General features: G+C 52.5%; 7 protein-coding genes across 7 annotated transcripts; 3 read left to right on the forward strand and 4 right to left on the reverse strand.

Annotated features, from left to right (window-relative positions):
- Window positions 1-3,874: 3,874 nt before the first annotated feature.
- Window positions 3,875-5,005, forward strand: AYO21_10182 (hypothetical protein; the record flags this gene model as incomplete). The annotated part of the gene is made up of 2 exons (XM_022660105.1): window positions 3,875-4,182; window positions 4,240-5,005. The coding sequence occupies 2 exons, from the start codon at window positions 3,875-3,877 to the stop codon at window positions 5,003-5,005; spliced, it is 1,074 nt and encodes a 357-aa protein (XP_022507594.1).
- A 604-nt stretch (window positions 5,006-5,609) lies between these two features.
- AYO21_10183 (hypothetical protein) lies at window positions 5,610-6,238 on the forward strand (the record flags this gene model as incomplete). The annotated part of the gene is made up of 2 exons (XM_022660106.1): window positions 5,610-5,905; window positions 5,977-6,238. The coding sequence occupies 2 exons, from the start codon at window positions 5,610-5,612 to the stop codon at window positions 6,236-6,238; spliced, it is 558 nt and encodes a 185-aa protein (XP_022507595.1).
- A 525-nt stretch (window positions 6,239-6,763) lies between these two features.
- Window positions 6,764-8,491, reverse strand: AYO21_10184 (hypothetical protein; the record flags this gene model as incomplete). The annotated part of the gene is made up of 1 exon (XM_022660107.1): window positions 6,764-8,491. The coding sequence occupies one exon, from the start codon at window positions 8,489-8,491 to the stop codon at window positions 6,764-6,766; it is 1,728 nt and encodes a 575-aa protein (XP_022507596.1).
- A 4,427-nt stretch (window positions 8,492-12,918) lies between these two features.
- On the reverse strand, window positions 12,919-13,796 carry AYO21_10185 (hypothetical protein; the record flags this gene model as incomplete). Its single annotated transcript, XM_022660108.1, has 2 exons — window positions 12,919-13,078; window positions 13,153-13,796. The coding sequence occupies 2 exons, from the start codon at window positions 13,794-13,796 to the stop codon at window positions 12,919-12,921; spliced, it is 804 nt and encodes a 267-aa protein (XP_022507597.1).
- A 334-nt stretch (window positions 13,797-14,130) lies between these two features.
- Window positions 14,131-15,325, reverse strand: AYO21_10186 (hypothetical protein; the record flags this gene model as incomplete). The annotated part of the gene is made up of 2 exons (XM_022660109.1): window positions 14,131-14,930; window positions 14,977-15,325. 2 exons carry the CDS (start codon window positions 15,323-15,325, stop codon window positions 14,131-14,133), a joined length of 1,149 nt encoding a protein of 382 aa, XP_022507598.1.
- Window positions 15,326-15,653: 328 nt separating this feature from the next.
- AYO21_10187 (hypothetical protein) lies at window positions 15,654-16,931 on the forward strand (the record flags this gene model as incomplete). The annotated part of the gene is made up of 3 exons (XM_022660110.1): window positions 15,654-15,731; window positions 15,780-16,181; window positions 16,230-16,931. The coding sequence occupies 3 exons, from the start codon at window positions 15,654-15,656 to the stop codon at window positions 16,929-16,931; spliced, it is 1,182 nt and encodes a 393-aa protein (XP_022507599.1).
- A 1,384-nt stretch (window positions 16,932-18,315) lies between these two features.
- AYO21_10188 (hypothetical protein) lies at window positions 18,316-18,633 on the reverse strand (the record flags this gene model as incomplete). The annotated part of the gene is made up of 1 exon (XM_022660111.1): window positions 18,316-18,633. The coding sequence occupies one exon, from the start codon at window positions 18,631-18,633 to the stop codon at window positions 18,316-18,318; it is 318 nt and encodes a 105-aa protein (XP_022507600.1).
- Between the last annotated feature and the right edge of the window lie 122 nt (window positions 18,634-18,755).

Consider the following 18,755-nt stretch of genomic DNA (forward strand, 5'->3'; position numbering starts at 1 on the left):
TTCTAATTGGTTTTGAAAAGCCACTTGTCCGCAGCAGGAAAGGTCCCAGCACCGACGGTTATTGTGATTGGTTAGAGAGTGACGAGGCTGCGCTACCAAGGACAACAAAGGGGCTTGGAACCGAAAGGAGCGGAGAGCAGAGCAGAGCAGAGTAGAGAGGGGTATTCCAACAAAGCCTTGCTCAACGACCAGGTACGCAGACACTTGAATACAGCAACATGCATATTCAGCAGACAGCGCTCTGCAGAGACCCTCAGCACCTTCAGTGATTGAGACCATCCCTCAACATTGGTCTGTGGCCACTTTTCCCAACAAGATCCTTCGACACTCGTTCCTGCGCCTCGAGCGTACCTTGCTGTCTTGACCTTTGTTCCTTTGCTTGACTGCTATACCTCGCTGCTGCAGTCAAGCTCGACCCCTTCTCGGACCGCTTTAGTACCGACTTGGATTGAACCGATACCCACGCCGCCGTCAGATTGCGAATCACGCAGTTTCTTACCTCCACTTCCCTTCCACAAAGCGAGAGATCGTCTTCACCAATTTTCGTGTGCGTTGAATGCCGCCCTGTTCCCCTTTCCCGTCCACAGTCCCGCCGTGGTCGACATTTCTGTGTTGCATTATCGTCGTGGTCCTCGAACTAACCCTGCCTGCCACAGTGCAACACCATGTCTCGCCACGCATCCTCCGCTTGGGAGAGTTCTCGCTAGATCCATTTCCTCTACCTCGTCGACCGCTGCTCCTCGACCCAACGATACCCTTGCCTGCTTCGAGACGTGACCGTGAGCAAAGATGTTCAATCTCTACGAATCCACGTACCTGCTTTCAGCTTTTGGAACAAAGAGGAGGGACTGGGACTATTGACACTACCCGCCGAGCCAGTCTTGTGCTGGTGATATTTTGGAGCCAATTTGCGGCTGGGCTTTGTATCAAATCAGTAGGTGAAAGAGATGGAGTGCATACGAGTGAGACAAGAGGAGGACCATAACATACCAACGATCCGCGCGGCTCCAACGCATCAGGCCAGACGAAGATCGGAAGGCATACGAAGATTGAAATGAAAGGGGGAGGACGCGATACAGTGTATGAAGCAAATGAGACGACCAGGTATGCATGTTGGAGCCTCTGCTCAAGTCCCTGGTGTGGCCGGGTGCTTTGCCCTTCAATCATGGCAAGTCGCGCGGGTCGTTCAGCTTGTATCCTCTGTCCTTGAAGAGCCCCGACCCTGATCCATCAAAAGGGCGAATGCACTTTTGGTGGTGTTGACCGAAGATGAGAGAATCCAAGAGAAATACCTGCCTGCGGTCGTTTGTGCTCTCGGGATCCGACCGAAAGCCATTCGTGCCAAATTCGGGAGTCGAGTTGAGGCCACGGCTTCTGTCTATGGCATTTGCCAGCAGCCCGAGACACAATCGACTTTCAGCCACGGCCAAACCGCTCCATGGCGTTGACGCGCGATCTCGTCGATGAGTTCACCGCAATTATGGGCCGTCTTGCACAAACAAGGCCAGGGAATGCACAGAGGCCGTCAAGCTCAATCAAAAGGTTGACGCAGCCCGCACTCGACGTCTTTGACTGGTACTGGAGAAACGGCAGCTGCGGCCACGAAATATACATCTAGGGACAAATTTGAGCACTGCGAGTGAGAATCCAAAGGAGGTCAAGTATCTGACGTGTCGGATCTGCTGTCTGAATATCACGGACTACTTGCGGAGACACCTTCTGCAGGATTGCCTCTGCCTGTGCAGAGAGTATTGGCACCCGGCATCATCTTCACGCGGCTCCGTGTGATGCGGCGTCAAACAACAACAGCAAGAACAAAAATGAACCGGCAACCAGGTTTTGGTCTTTGGGAAATGTTGCCTGGCTGCGCAGCCAGGATATCAATCCGAAGGAAGAGACCTTAAGGCCTGGTTTGACATATATCCGTCACGACATTCGTTCATGCAACACAGCAACAAATCAAGGATCGAGTCAGCACGAGGCCTCTCCGGAAGCTGAAGTCAACTGGTAGCCGAAGATCAATCAATGATACGACCACCAGAAAGAAATCAAGTTGCACAAAACCTTAGCATCTGGCAGGCGCGGAAGACCGGATTCTCTGCGAACACTATAAATCCGGTCTTCATGGCTCTTGCCGCCTTCGGCTTGGACTGATCGGTGTCGAAATGGACTTTGAATATCCACTCACTGGAATTCGGCCGGATCAAACTCACAAGACCTCGATCCATCTTTTGCTCATCTACGGGGAGCTGGGCACTCTGCCTCAAGACGGACGGACGAGTATGTCAAAGAGCGTCATTACCATACATCCCGAGCGGCATGATTATTGAAAGCTCTCGGCTCCTGGGAGACTGCTCGTTTGCTGCCGGAGGGAATAGGAATCGCTCCCATCGACAGCGCGCCAGGAACTACGGAAATAACGTGTAGAGAGGGATTAACAGCGATTTATGGAGGGATATGCAGACTTTCTTCTACTGTAGCTACCACAGAAACATCGAGAGAATTCAATTCCGATAGAAAACCCTTGAGAGGATGAGGTGGGAATGTGTACTTGGAAACCCCTCCACCAATCGATTCGCCCTGGATAGTATATCTACCCATCCGGAAACCCCAGTGACCATAGCCAGGCCGTTTTGCTTTGCCTGAAATCTTTCCTGAACAAAGTCCTGTCCTTAGCGGAGGTAAGTGTAATCTGTTCGTAAGCGGCAGGCCAGTCAAGACAAGGTCATTAATCAGGAGTCCTGCTTGAGATACAGCAGGACTTGATCTCTGAGATTAATATCATGGGCAGGCTATATAGATAGGCGACGACGAGGTCCGGGATAGCGGGAATAGTAGGAGTCAGTCAGAATCGTGTCTCAGGAGAATTGGTCTCACCCACAACGTGTGAATTTTGGTGGTGGCGGTGGTGATGGTGGTTGGCAGTGACAGAATCTGCCGAACGTTAAGCGAGAATCCGGAATCTTTGGGGGGAAGAGGGCCGGGGGGGGGGGGGTTGTTGTTTGGACTGCAATGGCGGCTGTGTGCTGAACCCCCAATTCGTAGTTCGCTCACTATCCTGAGTTCATTCATTCCCTAGAGGTCGTAGTAGAGTATCAGCACATATCCGTACGCATACCCCGTAGAATTGCATCTAGAAATGGAATCCCGCAGGCAAACTCATTCTTCTGAAGCCCCGGCCCTATGGTAAGAAAAGAGGCCCCGGAAATCCAACGGGCGGACAAGAAAGATGATGGCAATGGCAGAGAGGAAACCGGCCGAGCGAATGTGTCTTGTTACAAGCTTACAGGGTCACAATGTTGTATACAACTCTGTAGAATTAGAGGTGCAGGGGTCGGGGAAAGAAAAGGGATCGATCACTCTCTCTCAACCAACGTAGACAGTTTAAATGTAGTAGAAATCAGGTTGGCCCAGCCACGGATAGGACGTGACAGGATTCGCGGATCCTGCATTCTCTGTAGACGTTGTCTTACAGAGCATGATGCATGATTCTTGATATCCAAGTAAAGCTGATGATGTTGCCTTGTGTCACGGTTGAGAACAGACCTTGACAACGGACGCAGCAAACCGTGACCAGACAAAGGTGTCATGTCAAGAACATGGATCAAGGCTGTCGGCATGACAATGAAGCATTGTCCCCGTTACCGCCCATGAAAGTTTGGTTGGGACAAGACGTGAATCTCATCACAGTGACGGTGGAAATGTCGTGCAGAACTGCGTCATATGAGTCTATCGACTGCCGAAGACACTTGCAGCGCTTGACTCTGTGCATCGCCGAAGGAATTTCGACGCTAGTAACCAATATTTAAACCAAAGCTGTCGCGCTCAATATGTTACCAACTTCATCACCAGTCAGTCCATCCTGTTATGCACAATGACTTCGATGGCAAACAACCACGATGGCCCTCCGGCCCAGGAGGATGTCGTGCCCAAGTCTTCTACTCAAGATCAAACTCGGCGGTCTAGCTCGATCGGTGATGGTTCCGCATCCTCGTCACGTATCCCAAAGTCACCACCCTCGCCCATCACACAAGACATGTCACCCGCACTCGCACACGTCATCCATCAGATCAAGTCACTTAGTTCCTGCACTCCATACTGGTCAGAGTACTACCTATCTCCTGAGGATTTCGAAGAACTGAAGAGACTGGAGAGGGATGTCCTTGAGGTGTACAATCTGCGGTATTGCATTCTTTTCCCGCGATTTTGACGTGAACTTTCGCTGACCTGGAATCATAGATACGACTATTCTGCAGGTGATTGTACCTTCATCCTCAGGATGCCGAATCACGAGACGCACGAGGTCTTCCTGGCCCGATCTGCTTTCGAAATCCAATATCAACTAAGGCAGATTTCGGAGCAAAAGGATATTGCCTCGACGACCGCAGAATTCGCAAAGCATATCGTTGATCGCCGCCATAGCACCTTTTACTATCCGCCTCCTTTCTCGACTGCGAAGAAGAACACCGAGCGTTCGCCAGATGGTTCATGGGTCTACCACCTTGTCTGTAAACCTAGCTGCATACTCGAGGTGGCCAACTCTCAAACCACCAAGGAATTGGCAAAACTCGCAGAAGATTACATCTGGGGCACAAATGCAGCTGTGCGTACCGTTGTTGGATTCGATTTTGACTATCAAGCCGGGAAGAGAGCTACACTGTCGATCTGGAGACCAAAACTCAATCCGGAAGGGGGCCTCACTGGAATAAGACGCGAGCTTGTGGAGATCCGCAGCAAGGATGGTCAGAGGAACCAAGACACGAACGCCGGCCTGCGCCTCTCGCTCGAAGATTTCGCTTACCGCAGACCAAAAGGCACGTTTGACGATCTCGATCAAGTCTCTATTTTCATTCCCGTCGGCGAACTCTGCGACATGCTTGAGGTGGCCGAGGAACAGTATCAAATGGGGACTGGAGGAGAAGGCATTGATGATTCTGGCCCGCCCGTGGAAAGAGCTCGTTCGAACAGCCCGACCCATGGATACAATCTCAGACCCCGCAACTGAGGAATCTATCAACAACAATGCCGCCAAGTGTGTCACATCATGGGGAGTGGGTGACCAACACGGACTTGCAGGAAAAGGGAAGGAACTACTCCTGCTCCTGGTTGACTAGAACTCTTGTTGTTGTTCTCAGTCTTTCTCTTCTAGATAGATCAGACAGCCCAGACAGTCCGCAATGAGCAATTCATAGCTATTTCAGCACAATCCCACGGCCATTATGGCCTTTTTCCCTTTGCTTCCGTGCCCACCTACAACATGGTATGGGATCTGAATGACCTTACGCTAACTAAACGAGGTTGTCAGTCGCCAAAGGGCTTGATGAGAGGTCCGTTCAAGCGCGCAGCGGGTCGTTTCCGCGATGTATCCCGAATGGGAATGGTTCGATACTGAACCGCCACACTAATGTATTTTGGGAACTCGGCCGGATAAATTGGTCAACATCACGTGCTGATATGCGCTTATCTCTGTTCTTGGCACGGATTTCAAACATGTGGTGGCGCCACGGTTCGCGTGGCCTTCACGACGTCATTTCCATCACTCCCATCTCCGCGTCACTGCGCGATTCCCAACGCACCTGCTGATTGGATGGCGCTGGGTAAAACGCCCCATGGCGAAGTTCCAAGGCAACTGTACCGAGGGGCCCATGGCTTGTTCCCCACCATCGCACTTTGCCTTTACATTTTACCCTCACGACCAGGATATCACATCGAGACATCGTTGCACGTTTGCCGCCACCGACATGGACAGACTTCCACACCGTCCCGCAGTCTCTAAAGACGAGGCCATCCTCGCGCAGATCGGGCAGATGAGACAGGAAATCAGAGAGCGATTCGCAGCCATGGAGCACGAGCTCGCAGCCACCCGTCAACACGTCGAAAACCTGGCCACCAGAATCACAGCAAGGTACTCACTTACATTCTCTTTACCTCTCCCGCCCACCCCTTCATGTTCCCACACTAAAGCTTTCTCTCCAGTGATTTCAACAACATAGCTAGAGTCCAAAATACCCACCTTCGGACGGCAAATGACCCCCTCACGCCCCTCGTCAGTCCTTCAACCGGAGCCGCCATCCCGGGATTCCCAGCCACGTCTGCAGATATTGACGAGATGAGTGGCGATGAGATGGATGCTCTCCTACAACAGCTGGGTCTACAACCTGCCGGTTCAGACATGGCGGAGAAGATCAAGCGGTTGAGGACGTTCATCGGCTTGAGAGCAGAGCGTTTGCTGCACTGAAGATCCGAACGGGAAATCACGTTGGCGGATGATGTGGGATCATGAGGTTTGGTGTCTACATCAAGGAAGGGCACGGCGTTCATTCCTGTAACTTAGCAAACTCGTCAGGGTGTCGGGAACCTCAGCACTAGAATGATAACAAAGGGGCCCCTGCGCCGTGATTACGATTCCTACCTCCAGCCCGAGACATTCTAGAATTATGTCAGGTGTATGCGGTGACTGCCTCGATAATGGTTGATGGCCCAAGGCACGTCCCAAATCGACGCGGCCTTCAAGAACGAATTACAAAAGTACGCTGTGAAACAATCATAAGTCATTATCCTTCCGTGTCGTGGCCTCCTTGGCCATCAGCACCTCCCTGGCCCACTGTGTCATTTGTCCTTGGCCTGCTCCATGGACTTGTCTGTGTCGAGGGTGAGTTCCTCCTCATTCTCCCTCTGCTGTTGTGCAGCTCTCCCTGATCTGAAACCATACAAGCAAGACGTAACAGGAAACACCGAAAAAACGCTCATCGAACGCTCAACGCTAGACATGGGACTCATTCCAGGACCTCATGGTCTTCTCCACAAACCTCAGACGCTCCACGATTGATTCCATAAACGACCCTGCACCCCAAGTGCCGATGTTATTGAGTGCAATCATGAGGTCCTGTCCCCGGTCCAACAACAGCACATTCCAACTGGCCAAAAGCTTCGAGCCGAACTTGCGAGAACCAACATCAGCTACAGTCCAGTGGGCCCAAAGCTCGTGGATGGGGCCTTGTGTGCAGATGGCGAAGAAGAGCGGCGGTCCAGTGTTCGACATTGTAGGTAGAACATCGCACTTTGTTGCGACGGAATTTACTAGGCTTTCAAGATCAAGCTGTATCTTGAGTCCACAAGCCGCAGAAACCGAAGCTTGGTTCTCTGCCTCGTAGATTTGTTGGCCTGTCGAGTAGGCTTTGCCCTCGACAACAAAAAATGGGAAGGCGAGGTTCAAAGTACGTGGTCCGGGTACCGGATTCAGTATTGACTCTAGCGGCCCGTTTGGCTCACGCTGTACCATCTCTTCCTGGAGCCAATCGAGGAACTCGCTGATCTGCTCCTCGGTGAGATTTTCCGCTGCGAGAGAAGAGATGAGAGCCGTCATTTCTATACCTATTGAGATGTCGGGACGAGGGGTTTTGACCGAGGACCGAGGAGGGGGAAGACAAGGTGGTATGCTCGATGACTGGGGGTCGTTGGCTGGCGTATGCTGCTGGCGCTCCCCCAGTGGAGCCGAGACGTCGTCAACCTCTCGTTGCTGGCTCCTAGGCATAATGTCGTGACCGTAGTTCCGGGGCTTGTACACCACTGGCTTAAGATCCACTCGCCAGTCACCTTTTGAAATGACACCGAGGCTCCTGAGACGCAGGGCCTCGATAGCATTGTCAAGTGGCTTGATAAAGTTCTCCTCATTAGCCTCAGCCCGAACAAAGTAGAACAAACGGTTGCGGAGTTCTTGGGCTATGACGCGGAGTTCGGATCTGCGCTCCTGTGAGACTTCGGCGGTGATAATGCGGTCGATAGCGGCTTGGATGTGATCAGGCGGCTCCGCGTGTATGCGAATCCGAACGTCTTTAAGATTGGTCTGGCGATAGACGAGGGCTGAGTGCGAAGTGCGTCGGGTTGTTTCTGTCCCCACTTCTGACGTGACCATGGAACGTCGTGAAGGCGTCCGACTGAGAGTCGGAGCACTGTTGCTTGCGGAGCCCATCTCTTCACCATTCAATATTCTCAATAACCGCAAGTTCTTCTCAGAGAGCTGGTCCTTGGAAGGAGGGAGTTCTTCAGCTTCAAGGTCTGTTTGTACGTTCTCTTCAAAGGGCTTGTGATCGGACTGGAGTTCTCGTGGCTGTCTGCAAGAACACACGCCTTCTGGCCCGTCGGCTTCGGCGTCGGCTTCGGTTTCACGTTCTCTTTGTAGGTTCACTTCACTGCGCTTGTGTTCAGGACGGAGGGGCTCTCGGGGCTGTTTGGAAGGGCACACGCGTTTCGACGCGTCGGTTTCAGCTTCAGCTTCAGAGTCTTCATGCAGGCGCTTCCGTTTGCTTCGCGCTGGCTGAGGAGTGGGTGCGGGAGGAGGGGACGGTTGGGCGTGTTGAAGGCGCGCGCTCCGTCTCGTGCTGGCGCGCCGCGAGGACTTCACGACGGGGTTCTTCGGTCGAGGTCCGGTGGTGCTTTGGCGCCTGTTATTTTGCGCGGAGGCAGGATTGGGTCGCCGAGTCAGAGGCATCGGTAAGAGCGAAAGGGCAACGCGCAGTATAAGGCTGTGGGAGTAGGAGTTAGTCCTGTGAAACAGTGTATGAGGGGTAAATGTTTATCAAACAGGCGCAGTTTGGGGTAGCCTGGGTTCGGTCACGTGATAATTCCCGCTAGACCTAACCTGGTCGGTCACCACAACGAAACCCCGCCTGCAACCTCTGATGCCCCCGAGGCTCTATTCTCTACGCACATCTCTAGGCGTGAGCGATGCAGTTATAGTACTCTATGATGCCCCATTCTTTCTCCCTCTGGACCCGCCTGGAAACTCACACCAGCGGCCAGCCTGATCCATTCCGGCTTCCCCGAATGCCTCCTATGAACCTACGTGAATGCCTCCACCCTCTCCACATCCACTAGATCCTCGATCGGAATGTCACAGTTCTGGCCGTTGCCAACAACGGCCCGTCTAGAGAACGCTGAAGAGAAAAGCGAGGAATTCGGGAGACGGCTCAATGCACTGAGTGCCGTGCAAGACTTGGTGCACATATGTCGAGAAAACGCAGTGATACACACGTACCATGATACCACACAGATCGGTTACCTCGTCCCTCCCTCGCCAGGACAGCAACCAACAGTTGTGGATCGGGGTCAGCGGGTGATAATCTTGGCTCGGGGATCTCTCGGAAAGTGTGCCATTGAGGTGTCTGTCCACTCGCGCCCAAGCTAGCAGGAATATCACTGTTTGTTGCAGCGGTTGGCAAAGGCCACGGGGGTATCCAAGAAGAAGAGAAACTACCCGCAGAACCTCTGTAACGATCGGGTTTCAATAACAGATCCAGTAATTATGATGGGCTCCATTTTCTCGAAGCCTGTGGGGCGACGGGGAGGCGGGCAGGTTGATCCCTTCGCTACTAAGAAGACATCCGGCTTTAGTGAAACTATATTGGTACTCGGTAACTCGGTCCTCGGTACTTGCAATGGAGCTGCTCGTAATCCTGAGCTTATCCGGTGTTTCCGGGTTTCGTAGTGCAATCTCCGAGACCGAGTCTTTTGCCGCCAGCCGCTGATCTCCGTAGCAGGATTCTCGGCAAGTCTTGTATCGCGACTCCTCATTTGTGTATAAAACAATCAGACCAGGACTCAATTTGGCCGCAGGCACGGAGACTAATCCACGACGTTGTTGAACGAACCACTACCTCAATACGAAACGTTTCTCGCTGAGGCGGACAGCCATGTTACGCTCCGAGACATCGGCATCGCCTCCTTCTGGGCCACGGCACCAAAGACCGGCCCGCAGTCAAGCCCCAGGGCAAGAAAATGAGACATTTATACGGTCCAAAAACCAGTCGTGGCCTCTCAAAGCTTGCTCCATCAGCACGTAACTGTCAGCCCCGTTCAGAAACGACCGTTTTAGCTGTCCCAATGCGCCGGGTTTCGTAGCATCGCTCCGAAGTAGCCAACCCGCGTCACGACCAGTTCACACGCGCGCAGTAAACTCGTGATGACTCCAAAATGATATACTCCGGCTTCACCTGACCCTGCGCTGATTTGAAATAATTTCTCCCCTCCTTCCGGCGGTCTTCATTCTGCCGTCGACTGCCATTGGACTGAGGACCGAGGGTTCGACCTCTTCCGCCCCACAGATCTCGCCATTCGGTCGCCTCCGCAGGGACGGCTCGACAACGACTCACGACCGCAGACAGTGAACACTATTCGAGACTAGGAGCGAGGTACGCATGGCGAGAAAGGAATATATCTCGAGCAGGCAAGGCAAGGCCGAGGCCAAGAGGTGATCAAGCCCCCAAAATCAGAGACTGTTCCCATACCCTGTGAGTTTACCGTCCCATCCGCTGAAAAGTCAAGCTCCTGATCCATCATCTAGTTGGGCACTACAAGAAATGCGTGTGCGATACTGCTCTGCAGCGGGGATTGCCGTTCGATTCAAGCAAGTCTCAGGGACGACATTATAGGAGAGAAACGCAAAGATGTGTGTTCATCTCGAGCGAGGAGAACGAACATGAAACATAGATAGCCCATGGATACATGCAAGAGGACGAGAGAGTGCTTGAACGTCTCTCTACATATGTACATACACAACACGCGGAAATACCTTTGTTTGCTACTTCCTCTCTGCTCCTTGCTCCTTGAGACACTCGGCCTTGCATCGCGGCCTTGAGCCCTTGCATCCTCCTCGCTACCCAACCTTGGGCCGATTTTGGCGCCCTTTGGCCCTTTGTGTGTTGGTGTTTGCATTTCTTTTCCCTTCTCTTCTCCTGTATGTGGATCGGGCAGACATGATACCGTAGAAGAGGACCTTGGGATGTAGGACGTCTGGGATCGGAGCTGCGTGGCTGCCTGGCGAGCGAGTGTGACCGAGAAATGGCCAGGTCAGGAATCTGTTCGAAGGGATTGAAGGAAGGATATCTCCGTACCCACAGGCCACTGACCACTGACCACTGACCACTGACCACTGACCACTGACCACCGATTCAAACGCAAGATCAGCCAAGGTGATCCGATTCGATCGAGTATCAACGGACCATCTGGCCGTCCTTATATACACAAACATAGCATACCGCCGTCCGCCGTCCGCAGGTCCGCCAGCCAGGAGACTCCGTGGCTCTTTCGACACGCGCGATCGAATACCTGTCATCAGGCCTTCGGCGAATGGAGTGCAGAGCAGAGCACAAGGTTTGGGGCTCATTTGCCATGTCTTGTCTTGTCTTGTCCTGCCCGTACCGCAGCGTTCACAATGTCATGGCCAAACGAAGCCCAGGGAACGGCTGCCACCTTTTCATGTCCTGCACCCCCCTGAGGGATGCATGCGTTCCCGAGACCGGGGCAGTAAATGGGGGTAAGGATGTGATATGATATGATATAATGTCCGTGTGTCGATACCGCTTGTCGGAGAGGTAGAGAAGAGCAGAGTAGAGCCCCCAAGAGAACACCGGTCGGGTCGAGCGGGACAGCCGGACTTCTGTTGTCCTGGTCGGACGTGCTTCGGGGTAGGCCCGCATATCAAACATTAGCCATCAGCCATCAGCCATCTCATCTGATCTCCTTGGAGCCATGAGACACGAAAATGGAAAACGCACCTTGTGAGCATTGGCATTGACGAACCACCAACTCCCATTCCCATTCCCATTCCCCCTCCTGGAGACTCGGCGTGGCCTCTTACACACCCAATGGCGCTTCACATGCAGACAATATACCATATCCGCCCACCGTAGCGAACATTCCGCAGCCTGGCCACCGTGACAGACAGACAGACAGACAGACAGACAGACAGACAGCATGAGATAATGCCACCTGGTGGCATTATACCACGTGACGAGAAGGCGTTGTGTAACAGACAGACAACCAACCAACGACAAGTAAAAACCAAAAGGCACCCGGGCGCGGGAGGGAACAACATTCCCCCGGCGGCATCAGCAGAAGAAGCAGAAATTGAGACAGAGACAGAGCATCAGGCTCGTCGGTGGAGAGACAAACAGCTCTCGTTGATCGGAGTCATGGAGCTCAGCTCGGTGCTTGCTTTGTAATTATACTGATCTTGTTCGCCTGCTTATTCCCGCGGAAGCCGATGATCCTCGTCATCGTCAGCATCACGGTCCGGGGTAAAGGTTTTTATACAACGAGACCTACCTACTCACGACGCTTGCAGCGTCTCGGGATGGAGGAGACCCTGGGGGAATCTGTCAATGCGAGTAAGGCAGTGGAAGGCGGGCAGGCTAAACGAGCGCCCGACATGTCGCGGGCAGGAGACGTGAGTGTTTGCCTTTAGCTGATCGCCTGTGGGGTGGACATGGGACGTTTGCGGCAGGGAAGATGGAATATAGGGGACGTGTACGTGTGTCGAGGATCCAAAGAAGACACCCTATCAGTGTTGAAGAAGAAGTGCTTGGATTCAGAAATGATATCATTAGAATCGAAGAAGAGACCTATGGAATTAAAGAAGATGTCGTTGAAACCAAAGAAGAATGTCGTCAAGATCAAAGAAAAATGTCGTTAACATCAAACAAGACATCATGAGAATCAGAGAAGACACCCTTGAGATCGAAGAATACACCCTTGTAAACGCCATCGTGGCCCATTCTCTTGCTCACGACATGAACCCCTGGAACTTTGCACAATACTCTGGATCAACATCAATCGGATGGTATTCTGGCCGAATCTCGTGCGAGACAAGTGCCAGTAGATGAATAACAAAGAGTCCAAGATTGACAGTCAATCCCTCTTCCGATCCCCAACCAATGCTAACGGCTTCGAGATTCTCCGTGTCTTGCGCCGTGTTGTCTGGCTGATAGGTAGAGTCGGAAGAGGGATCGGAAGGGGGATGACGTGAAGGCTAGATGAAATCAACAATGATCTTCAGACACACAAGGCTTGTAACATACAGTACGAGGCGAGGACTTTTGGACTCTTGGTGACAGAGCCGGTAAGCTAGGGGTAGCGGCTCTAGGTCTGTCTCGTCCAGGGATCCAAGACGGCGTTGATTGACCACCAGATGACTGAGCCGGTGAGACAGAGGTACCGGCTGTAGATCTGTCTCGCCCAGTCATCGGAGACGGCGATGATGGATAAAAAGCAAGCGGCCGGTTGGGAGTGGTATGGAGATCTGTGACTGTGTGTCTCTTTGTCCTGCGGGTGGCGAGGGGAGTTCCATGAGGTAAATCCGTCGTCCTACGGCACAGAAATAGCTCTTTGTTGGTGATAACATAGAAATATCGGGCGTTGTAGCTATGGGCATAGTAGTTGACCTGCTGTAAACACGACCGAGCTAGCTCAGTTTTGGGATCCTTTTTATCTGATACAGGTAGGTTATCGGAGTCTAGCTTCGAACTTGACTTGTCAGTCGCAGGTTTGAGGACATCTTCGGTGAGCTTTGTATCCCCAGGAACGATGCTCTTCTCATTGTTGGAACCAGACACCTGGATGCCACTCCAGTCCGGGAACTTTCCATCTTCAGAATCACCCCCGCCCGTTATCCATTCCACCTGGCGTAGGCCTAGATGACTGCAGGCTACCCGTAGTGCTTCGTTGACAATAACGCTGTTCTGTCGTATCAGAATGAAATCGAGGTGTCTTTCATAACGAAGACAGCGCAGTGAGTTCAAAGGTGGGAGTGGATCCGCAACTTCAAAGGTGGTGTCAAGGAGAGTTCCGAACAGAGTTTCGATATTGTCCATGTTGAAGTCTCCCCAGATCCGCCACTTGTCTACCGGCGGCCAATTTTGTGCTGCGCCATCGGTCCGCACTTGAGCGCAAGTCGCTTTGGGGTGTAAGCTGAGAGGAACGTTTGGACTGGTCAGATAAGCTCTTAGAGTTGTACGCATCTTGGAGCAGGGGGACATCAACGAGACAGGAGTGGAGAGGAGTCTTATACATAAGGCGACGATTGTTGGCAATGAGCCCCTCCCTCACTCTCTCCCCCGCCTCTGCTATCACGTGGAGTCGGTCTCTGGCAACTATGCCGACAGTCTGTCCTACACTGAAATGCCCTAAGAACTAGATCTATACACAATATTATCTTATCTTGAGGACATGTAGTGGATCAGCCCAGGGATCGTGTATAGACAGATTACTCGTATTGGGTACACGCCTACCTCAATCACCGGAGGGTTTGAACTCTCTGGCTTGACCGCTGGCTCTGGCTCTGGCTCCGGCTCCCTATTCACCTGATATCAAGTGCGCATGTTGCGTACCACACACTGACAACTCGCGCCTCCTCTTTCGCCCCCGTAGCTGCTCTTCCCAGTCACTCGCGTCCTGGCTCTCCCAATCACTCACATCCTGGCTCTCCCAACCACTCGCGTCCTGGCTCCCCCAGTCACACGCGTCTTGCGCCTCCCCATTGTCCTTTCGGGCCCGCTTCGTGGGACTTGCACTCCGCGGTTGGCCGTCCAGAAAGGCCTGGATGCACCTCCGAGCATTCTCTTCCACGACTTCAACGCCCTCGCCAGTCTTGCGCAGGAGGCGTCGCGACACACCTTTCTTCAGGAAAAGCTCGATAAGTGGGAAGACGGTCCAAGCGAGCCGAGCCAGCAGGAAGCAGTGGTGCTGTTCGGCGATGGCGACTGGGACGTTGTGGTAGAGCTCGACGGGTTCGCGTTCCTCGGCAGAACGACATCTCAAAAAATGTGCCACCATTTTGCCATACTTTTGCACAATCACGAACTTGGGCTTGCGATCAAAGTACTGGTGCACATCCACCTTCAAAGTCATGATGTTTCTGTTGCTGTGGATCCCATCGTAGCGGAGCATTCCATTGTCGTTAAACCACTTCTCATCGAACATATCCCGAGGGATAATATGGGCGATTTCAAGGAGGCTGATCGACTTTGAAAGGAGGCATCGTCGAACGTCGGCCGGTTCAAAGGTAGGTTCCCGGCTCCAGCGCGCTGGAAGAGTGTTGTGAGGGAATTTCCACTCTGTAAAGGTCGGCACAATAGGGTAGTCTTTGCGGATGCCTGGTTGTTGTCAGCTGGAGCCGGTTACATGTTCAAGGGATATCACCTGGGTTATCACTATCCTCTGCCGGAACGTGGAAATAATACGCTTTTCCGTGCAAAGAAGCATCCATGTTGTCCGTGGGAACTCGCAGCTTGCCGTCTTTATCGAGTGTGAAGAAGCCATCCCACCTGTTACCGGCCACGAGGGCACATACATCCAATGCTGTCTGGTGATGAATACCGTCAGGACTGTCGAGAGCAGGCAGACTCAGTAACAAAGAGTCATCGTCGGGGTAGCCGGGATGAAGGAAATGTGTCTCACGTGGTGACGGCAGGTTAAGGGGGTCGGTGGGATGCTGGGGTTTGATGTACGCTGCGCGGGCACGAGGTGCGTTGAAAGGAGATTGCGCCATCATGCGAACGGCGGCACTTGGCCACGAGCATTGTTTGTCTGCGTTGCCAACTGTTGGCTATCGATGAGGGTGCTAGAGGCGTGTCTGTCTGTAAACAGGAGCCTAACTGCGGTTTCCAGGGACAAGTCCTGCTAGTACATTTTCGGCTAGCACATACCCGGCAGATAAATTCTCCGGATAACGTTGCCAAGGCCGGAGCCCGAGGTATTGCCGCCGCAGGCAAAACAAAACAATGGACGCATCATCATCATCACCACCACAACAACTTTGTCAACCACCACACTAACTTCAACAACAGCCGTTCACAAAGAACTTACGATATAACATGATGCAGGGGGACAGAGAGATTCTCGCGTTTGGTAGATTCGGACAGGTTATTGGCACTACCAAGTATGCGATCAAAGAGGTGTGTCAGTACTCCTTTGCCGACGCGTTGTGCTAACTGGCAGACCAGGTCCAGAACAGAAATGCATACTACACGGAACTCCACGCCTACGAATGTTTAAGCAAAGTGGAAAGCCTTCGTGGTCGCATACCACAATACCGTGGCAGAAGACGCCACGAACGCCTCATCTACCTCGAGCGCATCCACGAATCAACCCTTCGCAAGAACGATGTCGACAAACCGACCTTCGACCAAATCCACAAACACCTACGGGAGACGATTGATATCATTCATGACGCTGGATGGGTCCACTGTGACATAAGACGTGATAATATATTCGCTTCAGGCATGTTGTTCGATTTCGGGTCTGCTCGCCAGAAAAGCAAGCTTTCGGCGGCATGGTGGGAATACTATAAACGTGCAGACCGTGAAGCCATCGACCAGTTGTATTCAACCATGATCAGATCCAGGGTGCGCCACAAATCTCTCATTGATGGGTTTCAAGCTTACATTGTGTAGAACTACATAGCCTCATTGACCTTGCTTCATAGAGGCGTTGATGACGTTAAGAGTCAGACAGAACTTGCCGAGCTTCTCCGCGAGTCGGACACCAGCATCGACCTCTTGGACATGCTTGACACAGTCAGAAGTCCTATGCCTTCTCTGGTTCTTGAAATGTGTCGGGCGTGTCGACGCCAGGGGCGATATGCAAGGGGGTGGCGCTTTTTGGAAACATGCTGCCCCGCCGCACCGCGCGATGAACAAACCAAACGACTATATGTCGAACTCAAGGCTGAATGTGCGAAATGCGAACCTCCTCAGGGTCGCGGCCTCACGGGAATCTCTAATGCCTACGCAGATGCGGTCTCTGCTAGCGTCAAACTTCTTGGTCGAACCGACGAGCTCACCATCAATCTTCGTCTCGATTTCGCATCATTTCTGGAGGCGGAAGATCGAGTACCCGATGCTCTGAAAGAAATCGAGGCATTGAAAGTAGACTATAATGACTTGTCCGAGGTATACAAGGCAAGGATCACCAGGCGTGAGGCACGGTTGCGTGCCAACGGAGCAGAGAAACGGAAACATGAAGAAACTATGCCTGCGGAGGAGACCTCGAAAGAAGACGATAAAGAGAATAATGTTCAGAGCGAAACGCATAGTCCACCGTCTAAGAAACCGAAGAAGTCGGTCGAACTTGAGATGGTCTACCGACTAAAATAGTCTGGGATGGTTTGGGATGGTTTGGGATGGTCTAGTGTACGTTGAAGCTGATCGACTAAATAGCTGGTCAATTAATTAACCGGGAGCTAGGACTGGCTCCGCTCGGGGGCTTGGGGGCTCGGAGCGCGCGGGCTTGGAGCGGCTTCACGCCTATTCTGATAGTGTCTTATTAACTGCCACTAATGCATCTTCCCGCATTCCAAGAGCGTCTTCTCCAGTACCACAAGGGCGTTTTTATCGAATCCCAGGGCGTCCTCTTTAAATTTAAGGCCGTTTTCTTCAATGCTATTAGGGTACTTGAGAAGCTGTTAGCCTGGCAAATTGCTCGCACCGCTCAGGCTCACATGTCCCTACCACCGATGTCTGTCCAAAGCGGAGCAGGAGCTTTATTTCAAGACCTGCCTCGAGGAAAGCTCCTAAGCAATCGTGCTTGCTGGATCAGCTAGGTTCGACTAAAGGGTTGATGCTGAGAAACATACTGAGGAGTCCAAATGTTTGTTTGTACGGGGTGCAAATATGCCAAGATAGAGCTAACCATAACGGGATAGCGTGCTCTCCAGGCCTATCTTGGCGGTTGATCTTATCGGAGCTTATCGATTGGCTATTGAAAACACAAAACACCTGACTCGCGGATCATAGTTATTCCGCCCCTAATATCAGTTTCCATTTCCGCCACTGCCATCTCAGTTTTAGCACTGTAATTCTATGGCAAGATAGGTCAGAGGCTATTACACAAGAACCAAACGAAAACCGCTTAATTAAGAAGCTTTGCTAGCGTCTGGGGGGGTGGGTTTACGCCGCACGGTCTATTTTATATTTTTACTTGCTACATCGTAATATGAGTAGATGTAATGGTTCCCCCTCGGGTCCGTCCCGCCCGCATTTCACAAGTCCAAAGTACGCAGGCCTCAGTCCGTGCACGAGTTCGGGATTGTGAAGGAAGAGAGGGATCTGGCCGCCGCCATGAAGATGGCTGGTATCAATCGCAACTTGGCTTCGTCCGAGGGGAAAACACCGACTTGGCTGGGACGGAATTCGACCACACCACTATGCACCACACACTTGGGATCAACATTCCCCTCACACTACTTTGAGGGAAAAGGGAAGGGGGCCATGGCAAGCTACAGAACTGATGTAGGTAGAGACTGGACCAATTAAATTGCGCCCTTTTTGTCAGTTTTGCCGGTAACACTCTAGCTCAGCTACGCTTCGCTAGACAATATTTCCACAACGACCCCTTGCTGGCCGAAAGAGCTCTTGCCATCGAGGAGGATCCCGTTGGGTGAACCCACAAATACCCACTGGTCGATCTAAGCTCGGCTAGCTGAACATCGGAGCTGCATTTCTTCCAGACCATCTGCGATAGCCCCCATGGCGGCAGCCCTTACAAATTGGAATGTTTGTACCCCAGAGGCAAAGATCTGCGCTTCGCTCGCGTGATCATTGAATAGGAAGCGAGGACAACCCTTCTGCTTGCTGCCTTGCGGATTCCACTCGACAGCACGGCTCTCGTCGAGCGACCCGTGCCGTTCTTTGACTTCTCGGGACCTGCCTTTCCATCTCTTTGAGGCTGTGGGGCGGCTTTCGTCTTCTTCTTCTTTCTATCCGGTAGAGGTAGAGGCTTGAGCGTGATATTTCGCTCCGGCGTTGGATTCTTCGATTCAGGCCGGGAGAGTCCACTTGGGACAGGCTGCTCGTCCATGGTAGGGCTTTGTCGTCTGGGAGGAGGACTTGGCCACCCATCTTGCAGTTGCCGGAGTTTGTCGATGATGGCACTGATTCTCTGCTGCGTGGCCCTTGCGTCCAACGCGTCAACGATATGGA

The sequence above is a fragment of the Fonsecaea monophora genome (assembly GCF_001642475.1).
Source record: "Fonsecaea monophora strain CBS 269.37 chromosome Unknown Scaff112, whole genome shotgun sequence".
Lineage (NCBI taxonomy): Eukaryota > Fungi > Ascomycota > Eurotiomycetes > Chaetothyriales > Herpotrichiellaceae > Fonsecaea > Fonsecaea monophora.